The sequence below is a fragment of the Athene cunicularia genome, assembly GCF_003259725.1.
Source record: "Athene cunicularia isolate RWA chromosome 3 unlocalized genomic scaffold, athCun1 chr3_part1, whole genome shotgun sequence".
Classification (NCBI taxonomy): domain Eukaryota; kingdom Metazoa; phylum Chordata; class Aves; order Strigiformes; family Strigidae; genus Athene; species Athene cunicularia.
In genome coordinates, this window is record NW_020799097.1 from 112,441,558 (window position 1) to 112,468,277 (window position 26,720).

Here is a 26,720-nt window from a genome sequence, read left to right on the forward strand (position 1 = left end):
CGGCGAGCCCCCGCCCTCCGGAGGCCGCACGGCCCGGCCCCGGAGAGCTCACTGAAGGTTGGTAGTGCCGTGTCCCAGCGCCCCCGGGGCTGTGCCTGAGCTACACCACATCGCTACAGTTGTACCTATCCATTAGTCTCCCACTGGGATGCCTTTGCTGTGTCTCCCTAAAATACGATGTCAACAGAAAAAAAACATTTTTAAATAGCTCTCTTTTCATTAAGTGTTACATAGTGTGGAAACACACTTCCGACAATAATTATCAAGGATGATTATTAACACTTCCCTCAGTTTTAAGAAAATTTGTGTTTTCTTCAGGCTCCCACTGCTCAAGTTTGTATGTGCTTGTATCTAAGCACTTGTACCTGTAATTTGGAAACCTTGGTTCTGCATATGCAGCAATTCAGAAAAAAAGAAAATAAACTGATTCTCAGTTCCATTGTTTGCATGTTTCTGGATTTAAAAGAAGCCTTAAAGTTAACACAATTTGGCAAAAAAAAAAAAAATTATTTCTAATTTTATCAAACACAGTCTGAATTTCTAAGTACTGCCTGACTAGCATAAGACTGAACAATAATTTAGGTGGTATCTAGATGGTTTTTGCTGGTCCTACACACCAGAATGAATGCAACTTTCTGCATAAGATTACCTTTCTACTAGGGGATGGTGACCCCTTTTATTTTGACATTGCTTCAAATGTTTTATCCTCAAGCCATCTGTGAAAGCTTTCTTCTCACTCTGGTTGCTCCCTTTGCCCAGCAGAGCCCAGAGGTGAGGCCTCAGACACCCCTCCAGACCTGACCTCTCTCTGCCAGGGTCAGCACTGTGGGCCGTTGGGGTGGGATGAACAGTCGAGGAGACACTGTAGCCCAGGATGAGCATCGCCCTGCTCACAGCCTTTTTAGCGGGGTGAATAAATGCTTAACTTGTGACCTTTAGGATGGCCCAAATCACAGTACTACTCCATCTGCCAAGAGTTTTAAATAATTTAATTATTCTTCTTGAAGGGCAGTTGACATTCTTTCATACAGTTTTTAATTCAAGAAAACCAACCTGAGGAAACAGTAGAGATGAGTATCATCGCTGCCTACTCAGAGCTGAAAACAGCTGCCAGGGGTGACACATTTCCATGCCCCACACTTTTTCATTCTTTTCCACTGCTTTAAGTGAGAGTCTTAATTGTAAATTGATAGTAATTTACATTCTTTATATCTCAAACCAAAATAGAAGCCTTCCTCTTCTTCACAGGAAGTATCTCAAGCAAAAAGCTGCAGTACGGTTTTCTATTATGAGAACTTCACTACTTTAACACCATTAATTAGTATAATGAATCTGGTAGTGTGTTATAAAACCTCAAACAAACCAAACTAAATTAGGGGTAAAGGAATGAGACTGTACTCTAATTGAAACCTGTTGTTTCATTGGGGTAAATAATACACACTCACCACCTGCAAACCAAACGTTTTGCCAATTGCTCCAAGTCCCTTACAGCATTCACAACATGACACAAGGCCACACATCAAGATGCAGATGGCAGTTCTGCCAGCTCATGGTGTGTAGAGACTGACCTTGCAATAATAAATGAGGGTCCACATAAGCCCATTCATCTCCCTGCACACTAGAAACTGTAGGAACAGAACTATTTTTAATGTTTTTCTGGTTATTTTAGCATCTTCCACCAGTACCACAGTCTTTAAAAAAAAAAAAAAAAACAATAAAAAAAACCCACCTCCACCCAATAGCTTTTCAATATAAAAATACTACAAAACTCCTATACTGTGAGAACAAGCAGAATAAAGGCATCCCATAGAGCTGCAAATTTGTGAGCTCTTACACATACAGTAAAAAAACAGGAATGACAGAGTCTAGATGAGGTATCAGCAAGAAACAAACATAAAAGCTTAGTGGACCGTGTTCTGGCACATTACAGATTTATTTCACATTATTAAGGTCAGATGGAGAATAACTTCAAAATTAATGGTTAAGGAAGGTATCAGTTTACAGCTTCTTCCCCCTGCTCCCCCTCCATAAGCAAGGGAAAAGGGAACAGAGATTACCCTAATCTCCTATCATTGACCCAGAACATGTTGCTAGGCAGGTGGCTGGGGACAACTTTCACAGATAAGTCTCTAAAGGGCTCCACTGAACGTTACTATGGATGCCAGTGAAGTACAAAGGTGAATACAGAGGAAAAGGAAAGGCAAAGCATCTACTGCAAACAGAATCTAGCTTACTCAAGAGAATCTATTGACAGACAATATTAAAGTATGAATTTTATATCACCAAATACTGTGTAATTTAAGAGGAAGAGGAAAAAAAAACCCCAGTTTCCTGGTTAGTTTTCTAATAACAAAAGAACCCTAAAATAAATAATTTGGCTTTTGTAGCAAACTACAGAATTCCAAAGCAAGATGGTATCTCTTATATGGAATATTGGTATATGACTTTTCCAGTCATGTCAAAAACATTTCTATTGATAATACCCAATGGCCATCAAAAGAAATAACATGATTCAAATTAACGAAAAGACAAACATAATAGCTGGAATCAAGACATACAGAAAAAAATTTAAATCCTCAGGAATTAATTCACCTACTGATAACTTCTCAGTATTAAGGTTCCATCATTTAATGATAGATGGTAAGCAGCTTGAAGAAATACTCATAAAAAGCCTAAGAAATAGAGATCAAGTTAGTATGCAAATAATTTTGTAAGATACTGAAATATCCAGACCTATAGCAGGATGGCGTGAAGTGGTCAAGGTCAAGCCTCAGTCCTTTTTCTTAAAATGCTCAAAAGTCAAGTGACAGGATATTGCAAACCTTGACTAAAACTGTAGGATAAAGAGCACAATCTGCAGCTTCATTTCAGGCCTATTTGGCAAAATTAAATATGTGTAAAACATCTCTCAGAGGGAGGCTTCTGTCAGAATCCAGTCTGAGATGTCAGTATGAATTAACCCATAAACAAACAGGTGTGGATTTACTAGGCAGAGAGAGATGCCTAATGTTAGGACTGGTCAATACAGACCCACACACACATCAGTATCATATGACACAGCATCCCAGGGATGGGCTTGTCCCTAAACTTCACAGTTTCCACTACAAGGACTAGAAATGTTAATTTAATCATAATCTGCTACATAACTCCATAGTAACACTCACATTTAGAAAAAAATAAAAGCAACTCCAGAATGAATCAGACTCAAAATTATTAGTAAAACATTACCCTACATGCACTCTTCCCACTGTGAAGAGGAACACAAGTGAACCAAAATGTAACAGATACTAGTTATATTTCAACCACACTACAGGGGAGCCTCTACACAGCAATGACAGCATAAATGGTCCAGCAATCTACACAGAAGAACAGAAGGCCCCATTGGGTCAGAAACTCTGCATTTCTCATTTACTGTACACAGTTCTGGCACAAGCACAGAAAGCTGTGATTTGGCATAGGCAGCAGAATTCAAATGGCAGGAAAAAACAAGAGTGGTAATAGTTAATATACAGGTAGAAAAAAATTCAAAGTCTAACTTTTTTAATAACATTTATGACTTGAATCCCAAAACAAGAGCAAGGCTGTGTTAAAGACACATTGCATGAGCGTATCAAACTCTTTGCTCCAAACGGTGTCCATTGAAACAGATGACATGATGGAAGGGAAAAAGTGATACCCTATTATTTTCTTAAGCTCTCTCATCAACACTGAGGAGGCCTGCTCCCCTGAAACACAGTGAGAATAAATGTATGAAGTGCTTACACAGAAAAAACTATACAAAAGAGGATTATTCTCCATGTCTGAAGGACTACTGGACCTAGGGATCCTCTGCTCTTATTTAATTCTTTTAGATAATAGGCCATCCTACTCAGACTTGGTTCAACTGGTCAGAATATGGCATAAAAAGATAAAATTCAAAATAAGTTGGAAGATGCTCCAAGAGATGTGGAAATTACATACACTAAAATACACAATGCTGCAATTCAGCTAGCAGATTCGTAGAATCAACATCAACGACAAAATATATATTCTTTCTAGATAGTAAACTAGCTTTACAAAAAATACAATTGATTTTATGATGAAGTAGAATAAAACCAGCATGATCATAAAACTACTTAATTAGGTTATCAAGGAAAATCACAGCATTTTATATAAGATGCTGATGCTGTAAACCAGAAGAGAATATTCTTCAAACTAACCCAGACAGATCAGCTCATAGAAGGGAGAAACTGCATTACCTTGCTTTGCGAACATATAGCTGTGGGTGATACCAATGTCTGGGGCACACAAACAAGGTAAAGTTTCTGTCCGCTACTGAACCTGGAACACTCATCATCTTTTCAAAGACATTTGCCATATCTGGCTCTGTGAATGACAAAAATCTGTTAGGAACAACAGAGAAACTTCATTATGTAAGCTTTTAAACTATCAGCAAAACTGAGAAAAATTGAGTTTTGAACTGAAGCCACAGATGGCATAACACTCTAAGGCTTTTAAGTTAAGCAATGAAGCTGAAATGACAGTAGTATAAATACATGGAAGAACTGTTACTGGATTAATTTGTTAGTTAATCCAGCATCCCATACCTGAATAAGCTTCAAAGCAATAAGAAACTGGTAGGACCCCTATAGAAATACTAGTCTTACAACCAACACTGTATGCACTGGAGAATGTCTTTGTCAAGACTCATGATGCTGAAGGAAAGTTGACATTTATTGCTAGAGTAGGTTTTACAGAAGCCTTTATTTGGGTACTATTTTCTGTAGTTGACACACCACTAGAGCTTCTTAGCATGACTTGGAACTAAGATGTCTAGAAATTGGCATATCAGAAAAGGTTCCAGTTCACTTCAAGGAAAGCTCCAAGCAAAGGATCAGTCATTAAATAGACACTTGTTTTATTAGTCTGAATTCAAGACTGAAATTCCAAGTCAAGTGCTGTTCTGATTAAGATGTGCATTCTCCATCTTTTTACCTCTGCCCTAAAACAAACAAACCTTGTTTTCTTTCATGTGTCCAGCACCCCTTCTGAGCCTCGCCAAAGTGTCCTCTCCCCATCTTGTACTCACTTGGCTAAGTAAGAGAAAGTACCCAATTTCAGTCTCTTGACTCTATTCAGCCAGAAGTCTTCATAGTTGTAGGAGTTTCTTTTTGAGATCTTTACTCCTGTTTGAAGTCCTATCTGTTTCTGGCAAATTTAAAGACTGCAGGAAATGGGTAGACTACTGAATGGACTGCTGGAATGAACACATAGCCCCATAAACCTCTTTTACAAGGTATGTCCATCAGATGATGCTTTAAGATTGTTTTCTGCATGTTCAGAAAATGATAACTGTTCTCAATATTTAACACAAAAAAGCCCACCACCACAGTGCATATTAATGATAATGAGATTTGAGATTGTTCTCATTATTTTAAGAATAAAATGTTATTGAATTCTTACCTAAATTCTCATCAGCTGGTATGAAGAGAAGTATAAACTGCAATTCTGGTACTGTGATAAAAGCTCTTCTGGACAAATAACATAACCGTATTCAGTCTTTCATCATTACACCCATCAATCAGATACAACTGCTAGTCTTTTAATATATGAAATTTTTTTCTCCCGTGTCTCTAATCTTCCTTCATGAGTTCATATGGCTCAAAAATTAAAACATTTAGAACAATTTACTGTTCTACCTTATTTCTCTCTTAATTTCCTAATCCTTAGATTCCAAACATCCTCCTTTTTCTATCAGTTCCCCAGTGGTGAAAAAATAAAAAGATGCCAGATCTCTGCTGGCAGATCTCTGACCTGGCATCTGGGTGAGCTGGCTTGATGTGACAAAGTAACTGCAAATTCAACAGCACCAAGTGCAATTCATTGTTTATGTAAGTAGATTCTGAGCTATACCAAATAACCTGAGCAATGGTTATATTTGAGTACTGAGCTAACACAGTAATATATTGTGCTGGTTTTACTCTATAGTTTGCAGCCTTAATATATAATCTGTCAGTAACAAACTATCAATAGATAGGAACAAGCATATTCCAGAAACATCTACAGCTTTCTCAGCTTCCTGCTCAGTCATGCACTTTGATTTTACAAATGGGAAGTTAGGAAAATTAAAACTCAATCTGCCTTGTGACTGCAGTACTATTTCTGTGGAAAATTACAGCAAAGATACATCTAACACTGTTTGGGAAGTGTACTTGGAACTGTAACAGCTTGGTTTCAACACCAACAGTGCACATTTGATTAATACAAGGTTAGGTTTTATTACCGTCTGAAACCATTTAGAGAGATATTTAATTTTGATCAAGTGATCGCCTTAAGGCATTTTGATGTTCTATGGCCTCTCCAAATAATGGTAGTGCACATGCTTCACTACACAAAATTACATACAAACTCACCTAACAATTTCTTGGGAACATCCAGCTGCATATTCTTCTTTTGCCACAAAAAGATGCATGAACAATGTGTTCAAAGGCTACAAAACAAGGAATGAAAATCTAAACACCATGCAGCTAATATTTATTAAGTCAACCCAAGTATTAACATGCACGTTTATATCCAGTATATATAATTGCACTCAAAATGAGTAGGGGAAGACTAAAAGACAGCTTTATCCTATATGCTGCCAGTTAACCTGGGAAACATTAGCAAAGGAAAAACCACATGCTAGAATGGAAAGTGCTGTTAATTCAGTTGTTTTCTCTTGCATATTAATTTCAAGTGCTGAGTCAGGGAAGGTCTACCTGTAGATGAAATATTTCTACAAAAAAATATTTTAAATTGGAAAACTTGAGGTCTTCTGAATAGTTTAATATTCAATTAATTTCATAAAATGTCATGGCTAGAGTCAGAAATAAATTTCATCAACTTTAGAGCAAGAATGATTTTAATAGAGGCTGCAATATATGGACCAGCCAGTACAAATACAACAGGCTATTGTAATGAATAAACATTTCTGTTTGCTTGTTTTTTAAATGCAGAAGAAAAAGGAAGAAGAAGAAAAAAAAAAAGTTTTGTTCTTGAGGTCCAAGAGGAGACCTAGGAGGCAAGATCTGGCCTGTAACTGTTGCTGAATAGTGATGATAACCAGGCAATCCTGTAAAGCATCTTCACTAATTAAATTCTACACAAGTTAATTCCTAATTTAGACCTTTAAGATATTTCATAATTTCTGTGAGACTTGTCAACTAGACTTTTAAGAAATTCTATTTTCAGAAGATCTCAATTTTGTAAAGTACATCTGCGTGGATTTAACCTGCAGTTAACTAAAAATACCTCATCTAGTTATAAATCAGGTATGGTTGTTTTGTCAGTGCAGAAGCATATAACACATACTGAATCTTCTGTATGTATTTTAGAAAATAATCTCCATTCTAGAAAAAGAAGTGTTCTTCTGCCCCTGTCAACGTTCCAAAGTACCTTTCACTCCTGTTTATGAGTAATAATTCCTAACATGCTCGAGCCTCTTTTTTGTCTTTTCTCTTTGTATGTCCCTGCACTATGAAGTCAGCTGCAGCTTTGCTGCAATAGATATTGTCAAGCAGGCTGCCTGAGGAAGAGCTTGCAGAACTGACAGCACAGCATAACTCAAGAGGAGCAGCTGCAGCTGCACAGTGAATGAAGTGGTTGTGCCTGCAGTATGCCTGTACACAAAGTACTGTTCAAGTGACAAAGAAAACAGATTACAAGAAAATTACATGGGTTTTTTTTCTATACTCCCTTTGGCTGTAATAATTTTGGGGGTTTTTAACGACACACAGCATTTTCAAATACAATTGCTATATTTGTCAGTTTTTCCGCAAGCCATTGCTTAATGTCTCCCAGAACAACATTGGAGAGCTGATGAACAAACTGTCTAGAGATAATTTTAGTACTGCCAATTCCTTATTATGGCATGTGCTGCCTGGCTTTTGAGTGTTTATGGTTAACATTTACCACCTTTTCTCAACAAGTGCACTAGCTAGTTCCTAGTTGGACTGAATGATGGGCAGCAATCGAATGCTAAACTTCTCAGTCCCTATTTCTTGTCCATAATTCCTAAGACTAATTAATAAACTTGACCAAGGAGCCTGTATGAAAACTGCCACTGCACAGAACAGAGTGCAGCAGTCTTTGCATCAGCACCAGACAAGCTTACTCCTGAATGAAGACACTCATGTCAGCATGTGTAAGTCACCATTCTTCAAGCAGGGCTACACTCCCTGTCCCTTATTCTTTCTTTGAAGCCATTACATTTGCATTCAGTTCTGTAAAATAGCAAAACTTTATTCCAAAAGGTGAGAAATGAGGATTCCAGTTCTCTTACTGTAAGAAGGGCCTTCAAGCATGGATTCTACCTCCCAGGTAAATGTTCTATTAGCTAACACCAGAGCTGGACAGGTTTTTGAATGAAAAATAATTGGTGACAGCTATGATTCACACTTCTCTCAGTGCTAGTACAGCACATCAGACATATCCTGCACCTGTCTGGAAAAAGAAAGGACTTGCATTCCCTAACTGTCATCCTTACAGTTACTTTCAGTTGCAGGAGTGGCAAAAGCACAGGTACTCAAACTCCTGCACACCTGAGGGTTTAGTAAAGAATCTGATGATCACCACTTTCAGCCTGAATGCCTCAAATCTACCAAAAATAGATTTTAGATGCCTATGCCTATTTTTCATACCTGAGCCTTAAATGAAAATTAAAAAATAAAATAATTAAAAAAAAAAAAAAAAATATCACACAATTTACTTACAGTACATTCCTTGTTAATGTAGTTTTCATGCAAGAATGCTTCCCAGTCAGACTGATCAGTGATATTCCAGTTTGGATAGTCCAGAAAGACAGCATGGGCTATAACCTCATTCTTCTCATTGCAGAGTGTCAAAGCAAGATTTGATTTTTCTCTGTGAAAACAAATTAATTTAGCAGAAATTGAAGAAACTACACTAAGAAAAGTGTGACTGTTAAGTCAGCCTGTTAGAATAGCAAAATTAATCATGTCCAAAAGTGTTTCCAGGATCAGGACTCAATAAAACTTTGTTACTCACATCATAACTTGACATTATTGCTTGAATTCCAAATATTTATTTAGTGTATTCTGACATTGTAACAACTCATACGATTTTTTAAACCCTCAATTACTATGAATTTGATATGCAAGACTTAAATGCTCCATCTTCTTTGCATATATCCTCATACATCTATTTTTTCCCCAAATTGCTAGTGCCCGAAACATTTGCCCTTAAGTCAAGCAGGAAAAAAAAAAAAAAAATCTAGGTGACCCATCAGCATTTCACAGAGCCTGTCTCTGTCTGCTGTTCATCACTGCACAGAAAGATGAAGTGCAGCAGCTTCATCACTACTATCTCCACTGATGAAGATATGGTAACAGAAGACCTCTACAACCACCCATTTCCACTAAGGACATTGCCATGCAAGCAGCTAGGATACAGATGTCAAACCACAGAGAATATTAGGTATCTTGGGGCATGACAAGAGGAGGATTATTGAAACATTTTAGGGCAGATAAAGGCTGCCTCCCAAGGTAGAATAAAAAGAGGCAAAAACTAACCAATTCCTTTTGCTAAGGAGAAACTGGAAGAGAAGGAAAAGACTGACGTACACAGGAAAATAAAATAATGGTCATGGCCACAGTGATTAACAACCTTAGTCCCTGCCCCTCTGCTTCTATCCCTCTCCAACAGGCAAAGGGATTCTGTTAGATGGTGCAGACAGCAGACAATGGAAAGTGATTATTTCATCAGGTACTACTGAAAAGTATTTCTTGTGAACTTTAATAAAAAAAGAAGCTAGTATAGAGTCAAATCTTGTCCACCATGCTGGCAGCTTTGATCCAAGTTTACAAAGAGTCACGCATGTGTGACATAGAAGAGACGGAAGCAGATTTTCTTTCCCTTTTTATGAATAGCAGAAAAAGTCATTATGCCACACCATGTAAAGGCTCATAATGTCTCCTGCCACTTTAAACGTAACATAATTTCTTTAAGTTTCCTTCAAGAAAGGTAATATAATGTCCCTAAAATAATTACTTACAAAAGGTACATAATATCAATCCTTCCAAACACTGCTTCTGTAAAATGGCTGAAGAGGCCAATAATATCTGAAACATCATGCGATTCTGTTCTTCTGGCACTGACCACTTCTGTATTTCCTGTTGAAGAAGTTATAGTAGTCATCTTGCAGCCTGCAACAAGAAAGAAACAATTTCTGTTCTGGCAGATCCTGCTGCAATCTGTTGTTCAACACAGTTACTTGAAAGATTTTTGTAAAAACTATGAAGTGCAATTCTGATTAATTTCAATGTCTAGTTCCTGTAAAACTTTACATAAATACATACTGCCTGCACATACATACAGCATGCAAACAGTGCACATATAGAAATACAGCAGGCAATCATCCCTATTGTATTCATTCAATACATGCTACACAGGAAATGTTTTTAATAAGCTACAAATTGCTTTTACATTTGTTCATTTATAGGCATTTTCATGCTATCAATCAGAACAGTGCACATCACTAATAATTTCAAACTTAATAGCCTTAAGTCTACAGGGTTGGGAGGATCAGCTGCAAACAAACAGATAAGAATGTTCTAGTAACATTAAACAGCAATTCAGGTAAGTTAAGTGTATTTTGTCCAAAACAGTTCCTCCGGTTTCCTTTTAAATCAACAGTGATGCTTAATTTTCAGACAGAATTGAAAGCTTTTCTGCCCAGAATAAAAAAGTTGCTGTGGTTCCACATTCACAGAATTTACCAGGTCCAAGTTATTTATTGACATGCCTAGCAATTTCAGAACACACAGAGGCAACAGGCACTCAGATCACCTGTGACTATCAGCTAACAGTTCATTTATCTTTCAGCTATGTTGCTACTCAGTATTGTAGCCTGTTATGACATAATCAAGAATTATGCATGTAAAACATAAATTGACCAAACACAACAGCTTTCTGCAATTTCTTAAACATACCTGCGCATAATATAGCATTATTAACTCAAAATAAGTCTAAATAACCAACATACCTAGACTAGCAGAACACTTTTACCCATCTACCAAACACAATAGCCATTTCTAACATTGGCTCCAAACCCAAATGTGATGCCCAATTTTTAGGCCCCTCAGATGCCAGTTAAAATGGGATAACAAAGGAAACCCTGAATTTTATACCTTTCAAATACAGAGAAAGTCATATTTACAGCTACATCTTTCACATACAATTAAGACATTGTTATAGGTGACAGTCATGCCAACATACATATGCAACAAGGTCTTGGAACCAACCCGAGGCAAAACATCCTCTGCAGGTTTCAATGTGTGCACTTAGTAAACAGAATTGTGGCTGTGTAGAAAGAACCAGCTAGTCTGGACTGTACTTATTACTGAGTATAACAATAATATCTACAAGGAAAAAAAAAATATAGTAGCTTACGTAAACAACTTCTCTGATATCTTAAGTTTTAAGATAGGTATTCTTCCCAGTGGAGTGGAAAGCAGCTATACCCTGTCATATATACTAAATGACAGGTGATTCTTAAAATGAGCAAAGAAAATGGCCACATAATTCACTTGCACATTTCATTAATTAACTGCAAACTGTAAGACTACTAAAATACTTGGTTACTTTTTATTGTCAGCTTCATATATCAAAATAAACAGGAATCTAAAGTGTTGATAATGAACTTAAGTCTAGCATTAAGATTATTTCAACTGAGGAAAAGTTTGCCACATATTCAATTGTTTAACTTAATGCATTCAAAAAATATCACCCCCTTCTCCACTAGTTCCCCTTAAAGGCCCTAAACACTCACACAACAATGGCTAACAGAAAGCAGCATTCACACATGAAAAATGAGCCATTTTCATAAGAAAATGCACTGTTCCTACAGCAACTCCTGTATTTCTACTATGAGAGCAGCATACCATCAATGAGAGTCTTGGCAAAACAACCAATAAATAACTGTTCCTCTTCCAAGCTAGCACTTGGAATAGTTCCCCCTCTGCCTCCTTAAACAAGTCCTCTCTTTTGAAGCACAGGTGAGATTTCTATAGGGTATGTTTTTTCTGTTCCTGGCTCAAAACACACGAAGCATGTACATACCACAGATGTGTGTCTCAGGAGACTCAGGTGGAATACCTGATCACTCAGGGTGATGGCAGGTGGCATCTGCTCATCCCATGCTGGACCAGGACAAGAGTTAACAGCTTGCCTCAACAGCAGGGATGAAGCATGTCAACCATTCCCACCCCCAAAAGGCCTAGAGGAACGGGACCAGACCCAAACTTTAAAGCTCAGGTAGCCCCAAGGAAGGCTTTTTAGGTCTAGGAACAGGGCAGAGCTCTCCCACCTGACAGGAGGGAAAGTAGCACGAGCAGTTACGGCAGGACAGAAGCTTAACACCCACGCTACTAACATCCCCATGTCACGCCACACCGCGAAAGCCCCGCAACGCTCTTATGACCATCACTCACCCCGCCTCGCTCCCCCGGACACCTGGGCCCGCAGCACCCGCAGAGGCCGGCGAACGCCGCCCCCCGCGCCGAGCCACCAGGGGGCGCCATCAGGGGGCACGGGGAACCGTCTGGGGGCGTGGGACCTCCGGCTGCGTCGGGCACTCACCTGCCTCCCTCCCACTGCGAAGGGGAGGCCCCTTCCCCGGCGATACCGGAGCAGCGCGGCCAGGGAGGCAGGGACGAAGGGACGAAACGAACGAAGCCCGACCCCGCTCCCCGCCGGTGTCGGGACGCGCCGCCGTTACTCCGGCAACGACGCGCGCTGGCGCTGCGTGAGGTCAGAGGTGAGGGGGCGGGGCTAGCACGGAGAGGCGGCAAGATGGCGTCTACGGCGGCCGGGAAGCAGCGGATCCCTAAAGTGGCGAAGGTGCTCGGGAGGAGGCGGCGAGCCCACGGTCGGGGGTGGGGAGGGTGGTCGGGATGGCGGGTACCCACCCGCCTTCACTGAGCCTGGGCCTTCAGAGCGGCGCCGGGCGCCCCGCGCCCCGCAGCGGCTTGGCCCCCCAGCTCCCCGCGGCCTCCGGGAAGCGAGTAAAGCGCTCCGGTAATCGGTGTCGCGCAGCGGTGCTGAAGCACAGCCGGCTGCTGTGGCCTGCTCCGGCTGCGGCCCCTGGCTCCTCGGCTTGTGTAGCCGCCCCTTTCCGCGGCCTCAGGAAGTTTTGCCCCTTCTCGCCCCGGGCAGGAGCCGTGTAGGTCTGGACTAGTGCGGGCGATAAGGTCCCTGTCCGTATTGGGGGGGGTCTCCACATCCTACTTCGGTAAATACTGAACGCATTAAGCCGCTGGAGTAAATTAGTCGTGGGGGGATTTTTCAGTTTTGCGTTACAAGGAGAAAATGTAAGTCAAGCCCACTTACTTTACAGGTGAAAAATAAAGCACCCGCAGAAGTTCAGATCACAGCAGAACAGCTTTTAAGAGAAGCAAAAGAGAGAGAACTTGAACTTCTTCCACCACCTCCACAACAGAAGATCACAGATGTTGAAGAGCTAAATGATTATAAACTCCGCAAAAGGAAGGTAAAGGGAAAAAAAACCCTAATCGTGATGATGGTATAAAGCACTACAATATTACTGTGTTTTAACTTAAATAAGATGTAGCATATATTACTTGTGGATTTTGTAGATCAATAGCAAGTCTTAAAGAACCCTAACATTTAATAAAAAACGCTACTTTTGTGCAACATTTGTAAGATAAATGTGTTTAACAAAATGTGGAAGTACATGACATCTCACGTGTGACTGTGCTCAGTATATTCAGAACACTGCAAGGCTAATTATGTACATGGTTTATATGCATTTTCTTCATTACCCCTAGTATCTGGCCAGTCACCATGACAGAACATAGCGTTACAGTAATGCTGCTGGTTTTTCTACTTCAACTGCTTAAAAAACCATGGTGTGTTTGCAAGTGATATTTCTGTTCTGTAAAATTATGTTATTGCTTAGCACACTTTAGGACACAACTTTCTACACTAGTCATGGTTACATTTGATGACTGTCTTGAAACTTATCCATTCAACATGTGAGATTTTGGGTATAATTTTTTCTTCTTCATTTAAAAGAATTGCTTTGATTGTGCAAACTTACCTACGGTTTTGTTCTGCTTTTTCCTTTGATATTTGCTGTCCTGGATCAGCAAAGCAAGTATATCCCTAACAGTGAACTTTAAATGCTTTCAGCAATTTTTCTTAGATACAGACGGTGTAAACTAGGGCTATCATTCCCTGAAGTATTTATGCATATGTTCAGAACTGGTGACTGTTGTAGCACAACGCAGCATCCCTGTGCTCAGCCCTGAGTGAGCGTTTGTTTCCCTCCTTGCCATAGTGGCTAGGAACTCTCGTGAAGACTTTGGGCCCTACTGTGCTAGTTGCTGGTGTACCTCACTCGGGCATGTGCCAAGCAACTGGAGTCAGATGATCAACACCACAGCACTGCAAAAACAATGTTTGATGTTATCTTTTTTTCTCTCTCATATGGATGGGAGTAACAAGACACCACGTTAACTGTGTTAAACCATGTCTAGCCACGTTTTAAAGTACAAGTAGCATTAATCCTGACAACAGCCAAACACAAGGCTGAAGATGCCTTCACCATTGCAGTGAAATTTGTTTAGCACACTGATGCCAGCATATTAAGTCCAAAGAATAAGGCATCTTGGTTTAGAGAAAAATTTAGAGCAATGATACACACAGTTCAAAGTGAATAAACTCATGCTGGTGCATCCAAGTATATTCAAGGTTGTCTACAGTGACTGGATTCTGTCTGCCCAGGTAATGTTGCTATTGAAACATTAAACAGGAGATTAAAAGAGTAAGATTTTAGTGCTGTCAGTTATTGTTCCATCAATATTTCAGGTATCAAATTGCAGGAACTTGAGTTTAGTCCTATTCCGTATGATGATCTATGCTTCTAGCTTCTCTGTTAATCAATTTTTAGAAAGCGTTCTATTGAGTAGGATTTGTTACTGTATCTTCATAGGTGTAAGACATTTGGAATTCCTTCTGATAATAATAATAATAATATTCCATAAGCCATTTATACAAGATTAGTTTGCACAGAGGGATTTCTTACAGAAATAATTTTCTCCTCAGACTTTTGAAGATAACATAAGAAAAAACAGGACTGTTATCAGCAACTGGATAAAGTATGCACAATGGGAGGAAAGCCTGAAAGAAATACAGAGGTAATTATGATACAGCTGCAGACATCTCTTATAAATCTTTTAAGACATATTTTGACAAACACCAAAGTCTTGGAGGCATGTTATATACGCATCTTCTCTTTGCTTTCCAGAGCCCGTTCCATTTACGAGCGTGCTTTAGATGTAGACTACAGAAATGTCACACTCTGGCTGAAATATGCAGAAATGGAAATGAAGAACCGCCAGGTTAATCATGCCCGAAACATTTGGGATCGAGCCATTACCACCCTCCCCAGGGTGAACCAGTTCTGGTATGTTTGCAGAGAATGGAGCATTGCTTCTACCCCCAAAGAGTACACATGATTTTTCTATTTTGGTATCATGCAAAAGTGCATTGTTTTCTGTTTCTCCAAACCTTCAGGCTAGTCTGAAATGAAGAAAAAGTACAAAACCTTTCCAAAGCTTAAGCAAGTGGCAAGAGTATTGTGAGAGAAGGATGTTTGTGTGCCTGCATGCTGCTGATCACAACTGTATCTGTAGGCATTTCTGTGGTGCAAGTGGGGAATAGATGTAGAAATCTCAGTAATGCTCTTACTAAGCACTCAAAAAATCCTTGTACTTTATGTATTTACTAAGTGATTGTAAAAATTTCATCTTATTTTCTAAGGTATAAGTATACTTACATGGAAGAGATGTTGGGGAATGTTGCTGGATCACGTCAGGTGTTTGAACGTTGGATGGAGTGGCAACCAGAGGAGCAGGCTTGGCATTCCTATATTAACTTTGAGCTGAGATACAAGGAGGTGGACAGGGCACGTACCATTTATGAGAGATATATCCTTTTTAGTGTATTGTGACTCCTGCCCAGGTTTAGGCATGCATTCTTAATTTCTTTCTTATCTAGTCTATCTCCAGCTATGTCCCTGTGCTGCTTTTTACTGTGTTGTGTTGGAACTAAGCCACCATACTGAGAACCAGCAGTACGTATTAAAAGCATGTTTAGTATATTCCTCCAAATTCAGTTAAATAAATGTACATCCTGCCACAGCAGTGTACATCTAACAGCACTCATGCTTCCAACATTTTGCAGTCATCGTTTCAGATTTTCTCCTTAAACTTGTCCCTGACTCTTGCCTGATTTTTATCCCTTTTTAAATTTTCTAAGTTCTGAGTAAGGCACAAAGCCTTTGCATGCTTAGACCTGTTTTAGGTCTTCTTTCCAGTTGCATTTCTTGCATATGTCATTCTTGGGAGTTGTTTCATAGAGTCCATGACCCCATAGTCACTGGGAAGAATGTAATTTGAAATGTCCTATTCAACTGCCACTTTTCTTTAACATAGCTCTACTCGTTATTGTTCATCCTGATGTTAAGAACTGGATCAAGTATGCCCGCTTTGAAGAGAAGCACAGCTATTTTGCTCACGCAAGAAAGGTATACGAGAGGGCAGTGGAGTTCTTTGGAGAAGAGCATATGGATGAGCACTTGTACGTGGCTTTTGCAAAATTTGAGGAGAACCAGAAAGAAGTAAGACCTTCCTGATAATGCATCAAACTAATACTAACTGCCCCCACAAGATTTCTTCTTGAATATCAAAACTCAAGGTCACTTAACATTCACTTCAACACTTGTGTTTTTCAGCACCTTATGGGATACTGTTATTGTAGTCTTGAGTTAAGGAGACTTTTTTTTGCTTAGCTTCTGTTCGCCTTTTAGTGGCACCAGGGAGATATATTCTAAGAAAAGTGGGCACCAAATCTGTCAAGCACAAGATTAGTGTCATCAGATTGAGTACATATCCTCAGATATGTACATTTTTGAGGTTGCAGGCCTGGATGATAGAAAAACAAATTAGCCCTGTTTTTCCTAGTCAGTGCCCAGACTATTAAAGGCTTGAAAACCTCCCTGTGACACCAAAACCACAATGTCTTTAAAAAATTTAAGTATTCTAAACCTGTAAATGAGTAAGAGATGGTGGGTTTTAGTATTTGCAGAATTATTCCACCCCCCAAGGTTTACTCTTCAGGGAGATATGTGTTAGTCCTGTCCTAAAACAATCATTTATTTTGAGACATTCTGTGATTCTGCATTCTATTAAATATTGCCAAAAGCTTATTGCGAAATTGTGGAGGACAGAAGCTACTTTGTAAATATTACTCAAGTGACATTTAATACTTTCAGTTTGAAAGAGTAAGGGTGATCTACAAGTACGCCTTGGATAGAATTCCAAAGCAGGAGGCCCAAAATCTCTTCAAGAATTACACCATCTTTGAGAAGAAGTTTGGAGACAGAAGGGGAATTGAAGACATCATTGTCAGCAAGAGGAGATTCCAGTATGAAGAAGAAGTGAAGGTATGTATTACAAATATCCACTGGGCTCATTATACATCCAGCTGCTGCTTAATGCTGTTCTTTTTAAAGGCAGAATTCCATCTGGGGGGAGAGAATGATACTTGGATTCACTGCTTGTTTGTTTCTGCATTCTAATGTGGATTGTGGAGCCAGAGTTTTTGAACTCTGAGCTCACTACCCTTCACAGTAATCTTAGGGGATAAGGCAGTTTAGCTTGTAACTTCTTCATTTTCATTATGCAGTAATTGTTACAGGGCACTTTGCCTGTGTGTAAATACCTTTTTGTTAGGAAATGGGTGTGCCATGCCTATGTACTATTCACTGAATACTGCATATTTCATTGTTTCCTCTTTTCACAGTTCAATTTGTTTGCCTGCACTTAAAGAATATTTGTAGGTAAAATAAAAATAAAGTACATGTATTTTAACCCAAAAGCATCCATTCAAACATACTGGAGACTGGCAGTTTTTATTAATATTCTGATGATCTATTTTAAAAGCGAAATTCTAAATTAAAACTGTAGGTAAAGGAATGGGGTCCATTATTTGTAGTCACTGAAGTTCCTTTCCCGTTTCCCTGCTCCCATCTCTCTGGAAGGCCAATCCACATAATTACGATGCATGGTTTGACTACCTGAGATTAGTTGAAAGTGATGCAGATGCCGAGACTGTCCGAGAAGTGTATGAACGGGCCATTGCCAATGTTCCTCCAATTCAAGAGAAAAGACACTGGAAAAGATACATCTATCTTTGGATTAACTATGCATTATATGAAGAGCTGGAGGCAAAGGCAAGTAGTAAGAATTCAGATATTTTTCCTTCCCGAGTATTTTCCTTGATAAAATAACTACTGATGTTTTAATAAGAAAACTGAGAACTAATGATGCTATGTCTTGGTTTGTGTCATTAACTGCAGGATTTGCTATTTAACTAACAGGGTTTTTTCCCACTTCGCTTTTCCCTCCTGTGCATAGGGGAAAACAAGTATTTTCAGTTTCACCCCAGTTCATCCAGAAACACACTGATAATAAAAGCAAAAGTAGGTCTTCCTAGCCTCATCTGTATTGCCTGTACCAAGATGTTACCTGAACTTGTGAAATAGTTTTATATATGTGAAGTTGTTCTGTGAAGCAGATTTTTGCTATAGTAGCCTTTTGAGGCTGTGCAAGTATTCTGTTATCAGTCATGTAACATTATAGCTGCTCTTTATTTCATAAATTGTAATGCAGTGTATCTATTCAGTGTCTGTTAAAGGAACAAAGATTTTTTTTGTTGTTGTTGAAAAATGGGGAGACTCCTGGTTTTATTGCCTAATTCTTAGTGTTGAATCATGTTTTGAAAAGATTACTCTTACTGATCCTCAAAGTTACTATTTTTGAATTGTGCACACCAAGTAGATTTATAACAAGTATACACAGTTCTAACCAACTTCACTTTAAAATACTGTTCTACAGTTTTGCAATCGTTGCACGATTCAAAATACGGTGTCATTTCAGCAGCAAAAAAGTATTTAATTTTGTCTGTTCTTATAGGATGCAGAGCGAACCAGACAGGTTTATCAGGCATGTGTCGAGCTCATTCCCCACAAGAAGGTATGTCTCCTCCAGCAGTTTGTATTAAGACTTGAATTAAAATTCCCAAGATAAAATTTTAATTTTATTTCCCCCCCAAGGTTCAGGTATGTAAGCAGCTCCAGATGGCTACTAGCACATTCATGAAGACTGCTCAGGACTTCACATATGTGTTCTAGTTTTTCATAATGTCCATCTTCCAAAATTGATAGGTTGGCTTTTTTCAAGCTAAGGTGTTAGATGGATGTAATTTGCATCATCAGTAGAAAATAGCAGGCCACACACTGTTGTCAGATTTCCTCATACAGATGCAACTCAAAAGTTTCTCCAGTATTCTCAAATTACTAAGCATGCTCTAAGAAGCTGAAATAACACATAGTCAGAGGATAGTGCAGTATTATTAAGCTGCAGGGAAGAACTCGTCTATTCTTTACTTGTTTTCTTCCTTAGGGTGGTCCTTTTATAGCTGCTCTCAGCCTAGTTGCTTATATTCTCTGCAGAATAATTGTTGCTCTATTTTATATGGGGTTACTGCCTTTGATAGCGTTTCTAGTTGTCTGCACAGTCCCAGCTGAGGGAGGAGTATTTGATAAACTATCTTTCAGGTGTGTATTCCCCATTACAATCAGTCTTTAAGACTGTTTTTTTATTCTTGTATTTTTTTCTGCCAGTGAGCTTTGGCTAGAATATCCATGTGGCTAAACTCTTAAAACAATCAGCACTGCCTTGGAATGCCAAGAAATCTTAGTTCATGTAATTCCTTTTTTCTTATTAATCATGTAATCTGAGTATCAATTGCATAGATTAGGATTAATCTGTAATTATTAAGAGTTGATTAGCTGTTAATTGATTCAGTGGTATCTGATATTTTAACAATTGATTGGTTAATGAACTATTTTCTTTGAGAAGACTTCTGTCTGGGTCATTTTTGCTTTCATCTCTGGTGGAGTATGTTGTCCTGTTCTAGAGAGGTTGGTTTGGGTTATGAACTCTCAACTTTTCACCAGGAAAACACTGAGATCAAATGTAATTAACTCTGCAGTAACATCTTGTATAGGCAGAGTGATTTTTTTTTTTAAAGAGCATACGCAGTGTTATTTACTAAGCTCCAAGTCTAAACATCACATTGTTATTTTTCTTTTAGTTTACATTTGCCAAAATATGGCTGCTGTATGCACAATTTGAAATACGCCAGAAAAATCTTCCACTTGCCAGAAGAGCTTTGGTAAGATTTTGGTAATTCCACAATTGACTTTACTAATAGAAACAAGGGAATGTCATTAAAAGATCTTAAATTGTCCTTTATAAATTGCTGGTTTAATCTACTTAAATAAAGCATCTGGAAAGTCTTCAGGGACCAGTATTTACTGTCATGTATGATTTTAAAAAGAAGAGTAGCTTGATATGATGAATTAGCCACGGACAGGAATGAATGCAGCTTTCTTGTTTCAGCTGACAAAACACACATCTGAATGCCAAGGGTACCCAGATCATCTTAGCACGCTTGGAAATTTTTAACTGCTGCTGCTTCGTTTAAATGATAACCAATAGCATTGTAAAAGTATTTTAAATAAATAGGAGGTTTTGACTCGAAGAAATGAAGAACAGAGTGTTTGAGACCCAGTGCTACCAGGTTGCTAATAGAAGCAATCATAGGGACTTTGGGCAGGCTGAAGAACTTCTGTGTGAATTCACTATGTGAACATCAGGGTATCAGAGAACAGTAGAGTACCTTTTGGAAGCAAAACCTTTTGAACTTAAAAATTTACTTTGCCTTCAGTTCAGATATTCTAAGTAAGATCAGTGATAGCATTAGAAATTTCGAGAGAAAGCTAATGTTGGTAACAGTTGAAGTGGTTTGACTTTAAAGAAGAAACTGATGGGGTTTCCACCAAACCCATGACATGGCAGTGATAAGAGCATAAATATGAACAGCCTTCTGTAGCTGGTGCTGGACCAAGGCTGCCACCAGTGTGGTAGCAGAGCTTTGTTTCTTCAGCTGGACTCCTGCCTGTGACCAGAAAAAAAATGAAGCGGAGGGGTTAAGTCCCCTGTGAGACTCCTACTGTCTCCCTGCAGGAGAAGTCAACCATCTATCCCAAAGGCTGTTGCTGTTCTAGTCTGGCTTAAGCTACCATTGCTCAACATGACCATAGCCACTAGTCAGCACCCTGCTTCTGGCTGCCCTTTTATTTTAGGGGTAAATGTTATGGTAGATTCTGGAGAGGGTCCTTTGGCCTATTAAGAAATAGAAAATTTCCACGGTTTCTTTTAGGCTTCTCTTCTGTTGGTCTTTTCCCCTGTTGTTTCATATTTTTGACAGACTTTTTTTTACTAGGTCACCTTTTACTTATTTTGGAAACCAGATTTTGCTGCTGCAGCCATAATACTTTTTTGGACTGGACTCTGATTTGCCAAGCAGTTTGTTTCTTTCTTTATTTTGAAATAGAAAAGGCGTTTGTAGAGCTGGAGGTTCATAATGGTGACCAAACTGATATTCCCATGTGGTAGTTTCCTCCGTTTTTAATAAGTACCAAGATAATAATTTTGTAGGAAAGTTGTGCAGGAGAATTGTAGTAAAGGAATTTGAACTCAAATTCCTTAATTTGCCATTAGCGTCAGGAAACAGGGACTGTAGTGCTTAATAAATAATGCCTGTCTAAGAATTGACTTAAAGAGTGAAGCTCACTACATGTGTGTCTCAGATATGCCTGTTCTTAACTCTTGCTGTAAAAGATTCCCAAATTAAGAATCAGAAACTGCTTTCTTACATCTTTGGCACTGTGGCTTGGGACAGGCAGTTTTCTTCAGATGCTGAATCATATCAAAAAGGAATTATTTCTTTAAAACATTATCCTCCCTCTGTCTATTACTGTAAGCAAGCAGACAGGGAGCATGGATGATTCTCTGTGAGATGGTCCAGGAGACAGTTTCTCTTGATAGAATTTGTTTTGTAAGATACTTGGGAACTGCTTACCTGGAAGACTGGTACAGACTGCTACTATGCTTTCTTCAGCTTTTGATGCAAGATGAAGTGTTCATTTGATGAGCCAGGGTGAGTTTCAGTGAATACTTCATGGGGTATCCATGTTATGTAAAAGTGTAACAAGTTAGAAGGTTTTCTGTGTTCAGAGTTTTTGTTGATGTTTGTGGATGCATACTCATTTGGCAAACATCGTCTGAATTTCATACTGGCCTTGACCAGAGTCTTAAAAAACAAGCTCTGAGCAAAAATTAATTTTCGTTCAAATACTGGAGAGTAAACAGGTGTTTAGAAAGTTGAGGGTTTTTTTCCTTGCAAGACCTTTAAGTGGTTTTTGTCTGGTTTGTTTGTTTTGTTTTGTTTGTTTTTTTGCTTAACAGGGGACATCCATAGGTAAATGTCCAAAAAACAAACTGTTTAAAGGTTATATTGAATTGGAGCTACAATTGCGAGAATTTGATCGTTGCCGAAAGCTGTATGAAAAATTCCTGGAGTTTGCACCAGAAAACTGCACATCATGGATTAAATTTGCTGAACTAGAGACCATTCTTGGCGACATTGATAGAGCCCGTGCAATATATGAGTTGGCTATTGGCCAGCCCCGGCTAGACATGCCAGAGGTAAGGGAGTAGATGAACTTTACAGTTGGCATAATTTTAAGGTATTCATTACACAGTGTGGCTAATTAAAATGTAAATAATCTACCAGCTTGAACAAAACTGCTTACTGTTGTGGCTTAGCCCATGTCTCATTAATTTAACATCTGTTTCTTAGCAGGTTACGCAGGACTATAAAACGCATGATAAAACATGGATGGAGAAACATGCTTACAGGAGTAAGCTAAATGGTTTATGTGCACAAGATTTGATATTGCTTGGTCGTAATCCTAGCTTGTGTAGTTGATAAATACTCAGATCTCTGAAACTTTTTTCTCAGAAATTTCACGTTTATCCATGCTCCTCTTGTATTTTCCCTTGGTTATCTCAGTGTGCTATGAATGTAATGAGAGACTTCTCCTTTGCAGGTTCTTTGGAAGTCCTACATTGACTTTGAAATTGAGCAAGAAGAGTATGAGAAAACAAGAAATCTTTACCGCAGATTACTTCAGCGGACACAGCATGTTAAGGTGTGTTTGGGTATGCAGAACTGGTCTTGGATCTGGTCCATTGTGGATGGAAACCCTTGACTGCTTTGGTTGTGTGGCTTTTTCAAATCAGCAGTGAACCTAAGCTCAGTTCCACGTCTGTGCCATGAAAAGGGGAAAGAATTTTCTAAATTACATATAACAACAGGCATATCTTAATGAAAGAAGGCTTTGCGAAAGGTTTCCGAGCAGCCCTCTTCCTGCTGAGTAGGTTTGGAATTTTAGTTGCAAAAACTTTGCAAGGAAAAACTACTTGTGATTTTTCCAATGTAGTTTGGTGATGTCTTTTGACTAAATCTCAGATGGATTTATCGTGATTTGAAACAACCCCAAGAAACTTGTTAATGTGGCCTACATTAATATTCTGTCATGCCAAAACAAAGCAAATCTCACACCTATGAAACAAATGCGAATTTCCTAGGTATCTGCTTATGAAGAAGTACTTCAGACTTGCATTGACATTTGCTTCTTTGGCTGCTTTGTTTTTTTTAAATTATCGCTTAGTTATCAGACTTCAGAATGGAGATTTCAGCTTGGTTTTGGTTTGCTTTCACCACAGGTATGGATCAGCTTTGCCCAGTTTGAGCTATCTGCAGGGAGGGAGGAGAGTTTGTCAAGATGCCGGCAGATTTATGAAGAGGCTAATAAGGCAATGCGAAACTGTGAGGAGAAAGAGGAGAGAGTCATGCTTCTGGAATCCTGGAGAAATTTTGAAGAGGAGTTTGGAACTGATACCACTAAAGAGAGGATAGATAAACTTATGCCTGAAAAAATAAAGAAGAGGAGAAAACTGCAGGCTGAAGATGGGGTAAGAGGAAAAATTATGGAAGTAGTCAGTGAGTCCTTGGTGGCTTTATGCTGGGGTCTAGGTACACAAAACAAAGTTAGCTGTGATGAATGCTCTAACTGCATACCAGTTCAACTGCAGTAAGTGGAAAAAAGCAAGCATTGGCCTGAGACATATGCTGCTGAGCTCCTTGCTCTTTGGCAGGCTAGGTGGACTGTTTGATTCAGAATGAAATACTCTTACCAAATGCTTGAGCTACCTTTACTTTAAACTCCTATCATAGACAAATCAAACAGCTTTAGGTAGTACTATGCAGGTAGTTTATGTTTCTTAACTTTGTTTGGAAAACTGTAGCCAGGCTGTTTGTCAAATCTGCTTGTCCATGCACAGCAGAAGTAGTACTATCTCACACACCCATTCAGCTCATGGGTTTCGGCTCCTATGGATTGTTTGGTTTAAACCAAAACACTGATTTTAATTTTATGTCGTTGTTATGCTTATTAGAAGCACCTTCTAATAGTTAACACTAACATGCGAATTAAACTTGCTTTGTGGTATTTTTTTTCCCTAGTCTGATGCTGGCTGGGAGGAATACTATGATTATATTTTCCCAGAAGATACTGCCAATCAGCCTAATCTCAAACTACTTGCTATGGCTAAACTCTGGAAGAAACAGCAACAGGAGAGCGAAGCTGCAGAGATGGATCCAGACAAAGACATTGATGAAAGCCACTCTTAATACATTGCCTTTCCCTGCCCCTTTTCTTGGGTACTGTACAGTATTTTCATTGGTGACAAATAAATGTATTTGAAGAGTTTTACTATTATTGACTTGAGACTTTTTTTGTTTTAAGAAAAAGCACCATATTGGTGTTGATTCCCTTATACAATCTGTTGGTTTCTAGCAATTAAAAGGAAAGGTCATGGGGCAAGTGCTATTACCAGGGGTCTGAAAACTGGAAGAACTGCACAGCAGCTTTGTTTTCAGCAAAAGACCTGTTGTTCTAAGGCTCCTAAAAACTATCACAGCACTGTTTAAGGGCATTAACATGCCAAGACAGCAGATCTACTTTCTTTAATGAGAGAGGTCTCTTAACCATTCCTCATGGATTTTTTTTTTCCCAGTAAGTGTGTGAAAATGTTATAGATCATGAAGATAATTGAAAACAATAAATATTGAGTGCAACCTGTTCACCTTCCTATCCAAGTAAACTTTTATCCCAGAAAACTGTTTAGGGGGGAGAATAATAGAAGTTAAATATACTGAAACTAGCCTCTAGAAGACAAATCTCCAGAAATTAGTACCATACAGACTGTATTTTAATATTTGAATGTCTTGGTAGCATATTTTATAGTAGATAGTCTGTTGGGAAGTAAAATAGAAGCAGTGTAAGTTGGCTTTTCAATGTTTTTTGTATTTCATGGGGAAAAAAACATCAAGCCTGAACTTCCTCATGGTGAAGTTCTTGGAGGGAAGGACAAATCAGCACTAGCATGGCCAGCAGGAACAGGGAGGTGATCTTACCCCTGTACTTGGCACGGGTGAGGCCGCACCTCAATTCCTGTGTTCAGTTTTGGGCCCCTCACCCCAAAAAGGAGATTGAATGACTCGAGCGTGTCCAGAGAAGGGCAACGGAGCTGGTGCAGGGTCTGGAGCACAGGTCGTATGGGGAGCGGCTGAGGGAACTGGGGGGGTTTAGTCTGGAGGAGGCTGAGGGGAGACCTCATCGCCCTCTACAGCTACCTGAAAGGAGGGTGCAGAGACCTGGGGATGACTCTCTTTAACCAAGTAACAAGTGACAGGACAAGAGATAATGGCCTCAAGTTGTGCCAGGGAAGGTTTAGACTAGATATTAGGAAGCATTTCTTTCCAGAAGGGGTTGTTGGTCGTTGGACTGCCCAGGGAGGTGGTGGAGTCCCCATCCCTGGAGGGGTTTAAGAGGCGGGTCGACATAGCGCTGAGGAATACGGTGGAGTTGGGAACTATCAGTGTGAGGTTAATGGTTGGACTGGATGATCTTCAACGTCTTTTCCAACCTTGATGATTCTCTGAGCCTTTCTGTCTGCCTGTGTGGGGAGGTTGGGCAGCCTGCCCTTGTGGTGGGGAGGACAGGGATCACTGCCCCAGGGCTTGGCTGGGGACCTCACCCACCATGAAGAATGGTGATTTAATAACAAAGTATGCCACAATAGCCACTAGAGCTACGAGTCAGGCTGTTGACTAGAAGACTGGGTGGTTACCGTGACTCTGGCCACATCTGGCCTGTCCAGCTGTGAACTAGGGCTCTCCCTCACACTGACCAAGCCTTCCTGCAGCTGGAAATGCTTCCTTCCCTGCTCATCCCATGGTCAGAAACTAGACCCTCAGTCCTTCACAGCCTCCACAGCCATCCTCCCTGGGCTGACGTTTTTGGACTTCTCCGTTTTGCGTGCTGTGGAGAAGGGTGACCATGCAAACGATGCAGCACAGCACTGCTAGGGGAGACCCAGAAAAGTTCAAGAGCACTTCGTGGCCCTGGGGATGTGGTCAAGGGCCCAGGGGCCTGGGCGGTTTTCCCCTTGATCCTGCTAGTGAGGGAGAGGGCTTGTGAAGGAGCCGAGGGGCTTGAAGCTCATGCAGCTGGCACCAATGCAAGCGATTGGGCTTTTACCACCCAAGCCCTGGTGGGTGGGAGAGATGGGACCCACCTAACCAAAGAAAGCAACAAGGAGCTGGCCGAGAGGCTGGCTAAT

General features: G+C 39.6%; 2 protein-coding genes across 2 annotated transcripts in view; one reads left to right on the forward strand and one right to left on the reverse strand.

The window, feature by feature from the left end:
- CFAP61 (cilia and flagella associated protein 61) overlaps positions 1-12,711 on the reverse strand; it is a 122,840-nt gene extending 110,129 nt beyond the window's left edge. Inside the window, exons 1-6 of the mRNA XM_026844669.1 lie at positions 12,616-12,711; positions 10,031-10,181; positions 8,730-8,880; positions 6,393-6,469; positions 5,443-5,510; positions 4,239-4,365 (exon numbers count right to left, since the gene is read on the reverse strand). Of these exons, the coding sequence (XP_026700470.1) occupies positions 4,239-4,365; positions 5,443-5,510; positions 6,393-6,469; positions 8,730-8,880; positions 10,031-10,173 (566 nt within the window). The 5' untranslated portion in view covers positions 10,174-10,181; positions 12,616-12,711. The remainder of the gene's footprint in view (positions 1-4,238; positions 4,366-5,442; positions 5,511-6,392; positions 6,470-8,729; positions 8,881-10,030; positions 10,182-12,615) is intronic.
- Positions 12,712-12,771: 60 nt separating this feature from the next.
- On the forward strand, positions 12,772-24,811 carry CRNKL1 (crooked neck pre-mRNA splicing factor 1). The gene is made up of 14 exons (XM_026844834.1): positions 12,772-12,876; positions 13,373-13,525; positions 15,103-15,194; positions 15,305-15,463; positions 15,820-15,986; positions 16,500-16,678; positions 17,333-17,503; positions 18,101-18,292; positions 19,035-19,094; positions 20,218-20,298; positions 22,437-22,676; positions 23,081-23,182; positions 23,760-24,008; positions 24,559-24,811. Exons 1-14 carry the CDS (start codon positions 12,829-12,831, stop codon positions 24,724-24,726), a joined length of 2,061 nt encoding a protein of 686 aa, XP_026700635.1. The 5' UTR covers positions 12,772-12,828; the 3' UTR covers positions 24,727-24,811.
- Positions 24,812-26,720: the final 1,909 nt, after the last annotated feature.